Below are 11,001 nucleotides of genomic sequence, written 5' to 3'. Positions count from 1 at the left end.
TGTAGTCCCAGCTACTCAGGAGGCTGAGGCAGGAGAATGGCATAAACCCAGGAGGCGGAGCTTGCAGTGAGCTGAGATCCGGCCACTGCACTTCAGCCTGGGCGACAGAGCGAGACTCCATCTCAAAAAAAAAAGAATTTCCACATAAGGTTGATTCGAAGGAATATTCAACATAAAACACAAACAAAACTAGTATCATCACACTTAATGTAATACTCATCTAACAGTCTGTTTCAACAACATCGATTTTAGGTTGTTCACAGTGACTTTCTTTTAAGTAGCAAAAGGTAGTTTTTGTTCAAGTATATAAAATACATACGAGGGTTTTGTATCTTTACTGAAGAATCAGGATCTGGATGCTGTTTATGTATCACCTGAGTACCAATCTGTTCTATAAGAATCTACAGAAGTAAAACAATGGATTACATTAGCAAATCACTGGATTAGCATCACTATTAATGAGCTTTAAGTACAACACTAATCAAAATATAGTATATTTTTAGTCCAATATTGTCATGTTAAGTATGATACTTCTAAAATAACTACAGTATTATTACTCTATGTTTTCTTAATTATAAAATGAGACATCAAATATTTAATACAATGAAGGGAATACTTAAACAGAAATAACGATACTGTTTAAAAATTCACACATTAATAATAGATTTATAAAAATGCAGCCACATCTCCTTTATATCATTTCATAGCTGTACATTACGAACTTAAATGATCTGGCCAGCATGGTGGCTCATGCCTATAATCCCAGCACTTTGGGAGGCTGAGGTGGGTGGATCGCCTGAGGTCAGGAGTTCACGACCAGCCTGGCCAACATAGCGAAACCCTGTCTCTACTAAAAATACAAAAATCAGCTGGGTGTGGTAGCGCACACCTGTAATCCCAGCTACTGGGGAGGCTGAGACAGGAGAATCACTTGAACCCAGGAAGTGGAGGTTGCAGTGAGCTGAGACTATACCACTGCATTCCAGCCTGGGTGACAGAGTGAGACTCTGTCTCAAAAAATAAAATAAAAGTAAATGATCTTATTTACCTACACAATATTAAGAGGCATTTTTATAATAAGAAATTTAGAGGAGTAAATCCTAAGTACATTCCTACCTCAAACAGGACATTATATGTGGTCATTGTGATTAAATTTGTCTGAAGCATGAGCCTTTCAGCTAGCAATGAAAACAATCCATGTCCAAGCATGACTTCAACTTTCCTCCTGCAATTACACAAAAAGAAATCATCAAATGTAGAGCTTTTCTGTGCTCTACTTAATAGGCATGCTGGATGAAGGAAACACAAAATACTTTTTCACACTACAAACAATTCCCAACTCCATTACTCTCCCAACTATCTTCAATCTAGAACTTCTAAAGCCACAGAACCTTTAAGTAGAGAAATGCTAACCACTATATAAGCATAACTAGTTTAAAAAAAAAAAAAAGACAAGTTTGCCTATGCAACAGCACAGCAAAAGCCTCCTCCCCCAAAATCTTCAGAGCAGTTATTTATTTAATGAAGTTGCTACAGTTTACCAGCACTAACTTAGTCTCTCCTGGGGACGATCATCTAAAGCACAGTAAGTACCTAAGTAGAAAAACAATTTGGAGAAAAAGTAGAAGAAATGTAATATAATTTTTAAAAATAAATACTATGAAAACATACATAAAAAATTAACTTTCCAAGCATAAATTCAGAAACTAAAGGATCAAAAACTTTAATTTTACCCTTGGGGTCAGCAAAGTTTTTCTGCAAATGGCTAGGGGGTAAATATTTTAGAATTTGTGGACCAGGTGATTTCTGTCACAATTCAACACTGTCCTTGTATCATGAAAGCAGCCACAGATGATACACAAATAAATTATTGTGGCTGTTTTCCAATAAAACCGTATTTTTACAGGTGGCTAGCTGGATTCCTAAACACTGCAGTTTACCAACACTTGTTCTAAACCAAAAAATTTTCTTTTTAAAATAAACTACTTCTGGTACAGAGAACAAAAGGTAGAACATGAATATCTGCATTCAGCTAAGAAAATAAGCATGGAAGTTTCAGTTCTGAGTTAGGCATATATGAGAACACACTATGTGACAAACATCCAGGTTACTGTATTACTTTATAATAAAGATAAAGCAAAAATGGTGTGAGTCACCTGAAATCAAGTCTCCATAGCTTCTTGAATGCAAGTTGTCCAAACTAATTCTCATAATTCACATTAAATATATGGATAATTTAAATAATTTTATGTATAAAAAAACTATTCCTGTTCAACTTAGTTTTTAAAATATGTACTACTGTTTACATTCATATAGCAATTTATGAATAAAAATACAAGAAAAACTAGAGGACTATAGAATAAAATTGCTACTGCAAAGATTTATAAAATAAATAAGTAGAATATAAGAGTCCATCTTAGATTTCAGGCATACTTACTTTGGGGCCAGATGTTTTAAAAAATAACCCATTGCCTTAAGAGCTTGTACCCTGATTCCTTCGCTTTTCGATGCCAGAAGTTTGTAGATAACACTGAATGAATAAGATTAAAAACAAACTATTTTCAGTATAATTTTTAAAAGGAAAGTCTTAAAATATATACTTTTCTTATTATTATAAACCTATTTCAAATAATATGGAGGGAAATTTAATACACATTTCTGGTATTTAAAAACCTGTCTATCTCAGGCTAGAGTTCCTTTCAATGAAAACTAAGAAATGAGAAGAAATTGGAATATAAGGTGGCCTTTCCATGCACACACTTATATGTAACGTGTGCATCAAGCTAGCTTTGAGACAGTTTTTTCCGTCTGCTACCGGCTTATGTCCTTTGAAGGTTACCAACTGGTTATTTTAAGTCAGTAGAAAGAAAGCATTCTCTAATGGTAGCACGTATTTAAATTTCTAAATAATTGTCACCATGAAAAACAAGACAGCAGGCTAATAATAAATGATAAACAGAAATAATTACAAAAGTAAAAAGATTTAAAACCAAAGGACGCTAAAAATAAATTTCCCATTCCATTCTCAAAAATTATACAGTAATTTAATATAATTTTTAAAGATCTATGTGGAGGCCGGACGCAGTGGCTCATGTCTGTAATCCCAGTGTTTTGGGAGGCCAAGGCAGGCAGATCACCTGAAGTCAGGAGTTCGAGACCAGTCTAGCCAACACGGTGAAACCCCATCTCTACTAAAATTACAAAAATTAGCTGGGCATGGTGGCATGCGCCTGTAATCCAGCTTCTCGGGAGGCTGAGGCAGGGGAATCACTTGAACCTGGGAGGTGGAGGTGGGAGTGAGCCGAGATCACGCCACTGCACTCCAGCTTGGGCAACAGAGTGAGACTCTGTCTCAAAAAAAAAAAAAAAAAACAACAAAGATCTATGAGGGCCTTCTGATTTTAGTATAAGCAAAGTATAATGAAACTGAAATTCAACTGACATTTAGAACAAGAACAGTAATTAGAAACTCTTAGAATTACTTTTAAAAATTAAGGATATCAGTATCCTCCTAGATCAAAATTTTGGTGTTTAGTAAGTCAGAAAACATTCTGAACAAAAAGGAAATATCTTCCACCTCTAGTGATCAATAGAAAAGCAGGTATATAAAAAGAAGTTTGATTCCTTTTCAAATATGAACTAAAGGCATCCAAGTCCATATCACATTGTAACTGCATAATTTTAATTCAAATCTTAGTACAAAAACTTAACAGTCAATCATTGGGAAAATACTAATATGTTTTATGTTTCTTTTCCTCAAGGATTTAAATTCGGTCAAATAAAAATTAAACCTTTTAAAAGAAATATTAATATAAGCATGATACTAGTTTAAAATCACAATAGTTTTTTGAGGTTTTTTCCCCAAAGATGGCAGATTTGAGGGTTTTAGCATTTCTCAGCCACTTGGAAATATCAAGATAGTACATGAAAATCAACTGTGAGCTTTAATTCAGGAAGGAAAGCAGGACTCCACCAGAATCATGAAGGGCACCCTAGATCCCGAGAGCCCTTTGTTTCTCCCGAAACCTGGAGCTAACTGGGAAAGAGGTAAGGAGATACTGTGAGGGAAAGACACCAGGAAAAGTTGCAGGGACCAACAGCAGGACACCATTTTGAATTCAAGCACTTACAATTCAACCTGGAAATCTGGCAGTGTGTCTGTGCAGGCATGCCAGAAATTAGAGTCCCCGTTTTGGAGCCAGAAATGTGAAAACTGCCTCAGCAGTAGGTGTTACAATTGTACTCTACCCCGTTGCAGGCCTAGGGTGGGAGGAAAGCTGCTATAGCTGCAATATCTCCTGGACAACAAGACTTGGCAGGCAGAGGCAGCTTGGTGACCTGGAACCTGTCTGCATGTGTCATTGCTGGGTGCTCCAGCCTGCTACCCTGACACTGTGGTGCAGCAGGGCCCTCTCTGCTCCACTCTCAGGCAGAAACCCAGGCATTCAAGCCACCCCACCCTTCATAGACACAGATCACGGCACTGGACCCTCTTTGGTCCATGCCCAGGCTAATCTCCAGGCAACTGAAGCACCCGCTCCCACAGACTAGCAACCTGAGCCCTATTCCACGCGGTGCAGCAGGATGCACAGGCAGATCTCCAGGCATTCAATGCACTTGCTTGCCCAGATTGGCAGTCTGAGCCACCCCACTCTTCCTTTGCAGAGATCCAGGTTTAGAGAGGTCTTCTATGCTTCACGCCCAGGGAGATCTCCAGGCATTCAGAGCAGCTGCTTGGCCAGCCCAGCAGTCTTAGTCACCTCACCCCTCTGTGCAAAGATCTTGGTGCAAGCGGGGGCCCTATCTGTCCACAGCCAGGCAGATTTCCAGGCATTCAGACAACTCACTCACCTGGAACAGCACACTCTGCATCATTCCTATCTATGCAGAGATCCTGGTACAGGGGGCCCTCTCTGTTTCACACCCAGGCCTGTCTCCAGGGATTTAGGGTAACTGCTTGCCTGGTTCAGTACCCTGAGGTGTCCCACCATTCCAGTGCAGAAATCCTGGTGCAGGAGACCCTCTCCATTTCACAGCCAGCAGATCTCCAGGAATCTGGAAAACCCACTTTCCTGGATTAGGAGTATAGGCCACCCCCATTCCCATGCAGAGAACTTGGGGCTGAGGTTTCCCATCACTATGCCTAGGCACTCCTCCAGGTACTTAGGGGCTGCCCACTGAATTCTCCCTCAGCACTGATGCCTGCCATAGGGAGACCTAGTAGGACCTGCCCAGTCTGGACATGCCCATTTTGTGCCCTCCTCCAGAGCAGAGGAGGGAGCTCAGACCACCGTGCACTCCACACATCAACCTATTGCCTGAGGCAACAGAGAGCTTCTCCCACTAAACACAGGTCAAGTATATACCCAGTCACATTGGCCAAAGCCCACTCTCACTCATAACTGCCATCCAATGGCTTGTAGGTTGAACTGCACAGACCAATATAAAACCTGCTGACAGAAGTGTATAAAGCTATAGAAGCAAAGCCAAAAGGCCCTACCCAGCATTCTCTATAGCCACAGCACCCATGGAGACAGGGAAAGGGAAAGAAGACAAAATAACAATAATAACATTATAGAGAAAGGAAAAAATACCTTAAAAGCATGAAAATTATTACAAAAGTTAGAAGTGTCAGCATCTCCAAAGGAGAAGGAACCAGCACAAAGCTTCGGACACCATGAAAAATCTGAGTGTGGTGACACCGTCAAAGGATCACACTGGCTCTCCAACCATGGAGCATAACCAAACTGGAAACTCAGAAGAATTGACAAATAAAGAATTCAAAGCATGGACTGCAAGGAAGCTCAATGATATCCAAGACAATGTTGAAAAATAGAAGAAACTTCTAAAGCAATCCAGGAAATGAATGGGATTAAACATCTTAAAAAGAAATCAATCAGAGATAGTGGAATTGAAAAACTCACTTAAGAAATTACAAAACAAAACTGAATGTTTTATCAGCAGACTGGACAAACCAAAAGAAAGAATTTCAAAGCTTGAAGACTGATCTTTCAAATTTACCCAAACAAAAATTTTTTAAAAAGGTTGAAAAATGAAAAAAAGTCTTCAAGAAATATCAGACTACATAAAGCAGCCAAACCTACAAATTACTGGCATTACTGAGAGAGATGGATAAAAAGAAAACAACCTGAAAAACAAATATGAGGAAATAATTCAAGAAAATTAACCTAATTTTGCTAGAGATATAGGCATCCAAATACAAGAAATCTAGAGAACATCGCAAGATACCATACAAAATGAACATTGCCACAGCATTTAGTCACCAGACTGTCCAAGACCAACACTAAAGAAAAAATCTTAAAGGTAGCTAGAGAAAAAGGTCAGATCACATACAAACAGAACCCCATCAGCCTAACAGCCGACTTCTCGGCAGAAACCACAGAAGCCAGGAGAGATTGGGGGCTTATTTTCAGTATTCTTAAAAGAAAAAAAAATTAGCCAAGAAATTTCATATCTACCCAAACGAAGCTTAATAAGCAAAAGAGAAATAAATGTTTTTCAGACAAGTAAGCATCAACAGAATTTGTTGCCTATAGACCAACCTCACAAGAGATCCTTAAGGGAGTTCTAAACATGGAAATGAAAGAATACTTACTACCACAAATATGCATGTACACAGCTTGCAAACCTTATAAAACAACCACACAAAAGAAACTACAAAGCAACCAGCTAACAACTTCATGATAGGATCAAAACCTCACATATGAATATTAATTATGAGTGTAAATGGTCTAAATGCCCCACTCAAAAGGTACATAATGGCATGTTGGATAAAAAAACAAAACTCATCCATCTATTGTCTTTAAGAGAGCTATTTCACATATAACACCACTCATAGGCTCATAGTACAGGGTTGGGGAAAGATCTATCACACAAAGAGAACACAGAAAAAGAGCAGGTGTCACTATTCTTGTATCAGATAAAACAAATGATAAATGATCAAGAGTTAAAAAGGGCAAAAAATTGCATTGCATAATGAAAAATAGTTCAATTCAACAAGAAAACTTAACTATCTTAAATATATATGCATCCAATAGTAGAGCAATCCGATACATAAAACAACTACTACTAGACCTAGGAACAGTCTTAGACAGTCACACAATAATAGTGAGGGATTTCAAAACCCCACTGACAGGCATTAGACATGTCATGGAGGCAGAAAACTAACAAATTCTGGACATATATTCAGCACTTGACTAATTGGACCTAACAGACATCTACGGGATACTCCACCCATCAACCACCACAGAATACACATTCTTCTCATATGCACACGAAACATACTCCAAGATCAATCACATGCTTCGCCATAAAGAAGGTCTCAATAAATTCAAAAAATTGAAATCATGCCAACCATATTCTCAGACGACAGTGGAATAAGAACAGAAATCAATAACAAGATGATCTCTCAAAATCATACAATTACATGGAAGTTGAACAACTTGCTCCTGAATGACTTTTGGCTAAACTATGAAAGTAAGGCAGAAATTTAAAAATTTTTTGAAATAAATGAAAACAAAGACACAACATAGCAAAATCTCTAGGATACAGCCAAACCAGTGTTAAGAGGAAACTTTAGGCCAGGCGCAGTGGCTCATGCCTGCAATCTGAACACTTTGGGAGGTCAAGGTGGGTAGATCACTTGAGAGCAGGAGTTCTGGACCACCTGGCCAACATGGTGAAACTCTGTCTCTATGAAAAATACAAAAAAAATTAGCCAGGTGTGGTAGTGGGTGCCTGTAATCCCGGCTACTCAGGAGGCTGAGGCAGGAGAGTCACTTGAACCCCGGAGGCGGAGGTTGTAGTGAGCTGAGATTGAGCCACTGCACTCCAGCCTGAGCGACAGAGCAGGACTGTCTCCAAAAAAAAAGGAAATTTTATACCACATAGCACTAATGCCCTAACTCAAAAAGCTAGAAAGATCTAAAATTAACAATCTGACATCACACCTAGAGGAACCAGAAAAACACAAAATAAACCCCAAATCTACCAGAAGAAAAAAAAAATAATGAAAATTAGAGCAGACCTAAACAAAACTGAGACAAAAATCCATACAAAGAACCAACAAAACAAAAGGTGATTATTTGAATAGATAAAGAAGACTGATAGACCACTAGCTAGATTTTTTTTAAAATCCACATAAGCACAATCAGAAATGACAAAGTTGATGACACAACCAATCCCACAGAAAGACAAAAGATCCTCAGAGACAATTATGAATACCTCTAAGCACACAAACTAGAAAATCTATAGGATATGGATAAATTCCTAGAAACACAAAATCAGGAAGAAGTTAAAACCCTGAACAGACCAGGATTGAGCTCCGAAACTGTATACCTGCTAAAATTTGGCAGTGAATTTTTATGGTCCAGATTTTTTTTTTTTTTTGGTTACCTACCAACCAAAAAAATCCCAGACGAGATAAATTCACTGCCAAATTCTAGCAGATATACAAAGAAGAGCTGGTAGCAATCCTACTAAAAATATTCAAAACAAAATTGAGTACAAGGAACTCCTCCCTAACTCATTTTACAAAGCCAGCATCACCCTGATACCAAAACCCAGCAAAGACACAACGAAAAAGAAAACTACAGGCCAATGTCCCTGATGAACATAGCTGCAAAAGTCCCCAACAAAATACTAGCAAACCAAATCCAGCAACACATCAAAAAGTTAATTCACCATGAATTAACTTTTTGATTACTAGGAATGAAGTAAGCTTCATTTCTGGTATGCAAGGTTGGTTCAACATACACAAATCAATAAATATGATTCAATACAAACAGAATTAAAAATAAAACCATATCTTTATCCCAATAGATGTGGAAAAAAACTTTCAATAAAATCCAGCATCTCTTCATCACAAAAATCCTCAAGAAACCAGGCATAGAAGGAACATACCTCAAAGTAATGAGAGCCATCTAAGGTAAATCCACAGCTAACATCATATTAAACAGACGAAAACATGAAGCATTCCCTTTGAGAACTTGAGCAAGAAAAGGGTGTCCACTCTTACCACTCCTATTCAACACAGCACTGGAAGTCCTTCCCAGAGCAATCAGGCAAGAAAAGAAAACAAAAGGCATCCAAATAGCATAAAAAAATTCAAACTCTCTCTCTTCATGATGATATAATTCTACAACTTGAAAACCCTAAAGACTCCCCCAAAAGGCTCCTGTGACTGATTAAATGACTTCAGTACAGTTTCGGGATACAAAATTGATACACAAAAATCAGTAGCATTTCCAAACAACAACAACAATCTTCAAGCTCATACCCAAATCAGGAAAGCAATTCCTTTTACAATATCCATGCTCAAGGACTGGAAGAATCAATATTATTTAAATGGCCATACTGCCCAAAGCAATCCACAGATTCCATACTATTCCTATAAAACTATGAATGTGATTTTTCATAGAACTAGAAAAAAACTATACTAAAATACATACGGAACCAAAAAAAGAGCCCACATAGGCAAAGTAATCCTAAACAAAAAGAACAAAGCTGGAGGCATCACAATACCCAACTTCAAACTATACTATAAGGCTACAGTGACCAAAACAATATGGTACCGGTATAAAAACAGACACATATGCCAATGGAACAAAATAGAGAACCCGGAAACAAAGCCACATACCTACAGCCATCTGATCTTTGACAAAGTAGAGAAAAATAAGCAATGGGGAAAGGACTCCCTATTCAATAAATGGTGATGGAATAACTGGTTAGCCACATGCAGAAGAATGAAACTGGACCCTTACCTTTCACCATACAAAAATTAACTCTGACACTTGTATCCTAACACTTTGGGAGGCCGAGGTGGATGGATTACGTGAGCTCAGAAATTTGAGACCAGCCTGGGCAACATGGTGAAACTCCATTTCTACAAGAAACGCAAAAATCATCCAGGCATGGTGGGACATGCCTGTAGTCCCAGCTACCTGGGAGGCCAAGGTAGGAAGATCGCTTGAGACGTAGAGGCAGAGGCTGCAGTGAGCTTTGGTCGTGCCACTGCACTCCAACCTGGGCAACAGAGCAAGATCCTGTCTAAAAAAAATGCTTTTAGCTCAAGAGGGATTAAAGGTTTAAATGTAAGCCATCGAATTAGAAGAATCCTAGAAGAAAACACCGTTCTGTACATTGGCCTTGGGAAAGAATTTATCACTAAGGCCTCAAGAGCAATTGCAATACAAACAAAAATTGACGAGTGGGACCCAATTAAACTAAGCACTTAGGTACAAAGAAACTGTCAACAGAGTAAACACACAATCTACAGAATGGGAAAATATTGACAAACTATGCATTCAACAAAGGTCTAATATCCAGAATCTATAAGGAACTTAAACAATTGTACAAGCTAAAAACAATCCCATTAAAAAAATGGGAAACACCACAGACAAACACTTCTTAAAAGACGACATACAAGCGGGCAACAAACATATGAAAAAATGCTTAATTAGCATCATTAATCATCAGTAAAATGCAAATCAAAACCACAATGAGATACCATCTCACACCAGTCAGAATAGCTATTACTAAAAAGTCAAAAAACATCTGATTCTGGCAAAGCTGCAGAGAAAAGGTTACACTTACACACTGTTGGTGGGAATGTAAGTTAGTTCAGCCTCTGTGGAAAGCAGCTTGGAGATTTCTGAAAAACCTTTGAACTACCATTCAACTCAGCAATTCTACTACTGGGTATATATCCAAAATAAAATAAATCATTCTACCAACAGACACATGCACTCGTATATATATTACAGCACTAATCACAACAGCAAAGACATGAAATCAACCTAGGTTTCTACCAAAGGCAGATTGGATAGAGAAAATGTAATACACATACACCATGGAATACTACACAGCCATAAAAATAAACCAAAATCATGTCGTTTGCAGAAACATGGATACAGCTGGGGGTCATTATCCTAAGTGAATTAATGTAGGAACAAAAAGCCAAGTATCACATCTTCTCAGTTA

The 11,001-nt window shown here is 38.2% G+C and overlaps 1 protein-coding gene across 1 annotated transcript in view; it reads right to left on the bottom strand.

The window, feature by feature from the left end:
• The window catches only part of LRBA (LPS-responsive vesicle trafficking, beach and anchor containing), a 771,345-nt gene that overhangs the window by 622,630 nt on the left and 137,714 nt on the right, over nucleotides 1–11,001 (bottom strand). Inside the window, exons 18-20 of the mRNA XM_011973242.1 lie at nucleotides 2,438–2,530; nucleotides 1,117–1,225; nucleotides 320–401 (exon numbers count right to left, since the gene is read on the bottom strand). Of these exons, the coding sequence (XP_011828632.1) occupies nucleotides 320–401; nucleotides 1,117–1,225; nucleotides 2,438–2,530 (284 nt within the window). The remainder of the gene's footprint in view (nucleotides 1–319; nucleotides 402–1,116; nucleotides 1,226–2,437; nucleotides 2,531–11,001) is intronic.

The sequence above is a fragment of the Mandrillus leucophaeus genome, unplaced genomic scaffold (genome assembly GCF_000951045.1).
Source record: "Mandrillus leucophaeus isolate KB7577 unplaced genomic scaffold, Mleu.le_1.0 Scaffold136, whole genome shotgun sequence".
Taxonomy (NCBI): Eukaryota; Metazoa; Chordata; class Mammalia; order Primates; family Cercopithecidae; genus Mandrillus; species Mandrillus leucophaeus.
Note: the sequence above shows the minus strand (reverse complement) of the source record. Positions and strands in the feature narration are given on the sequence as shown.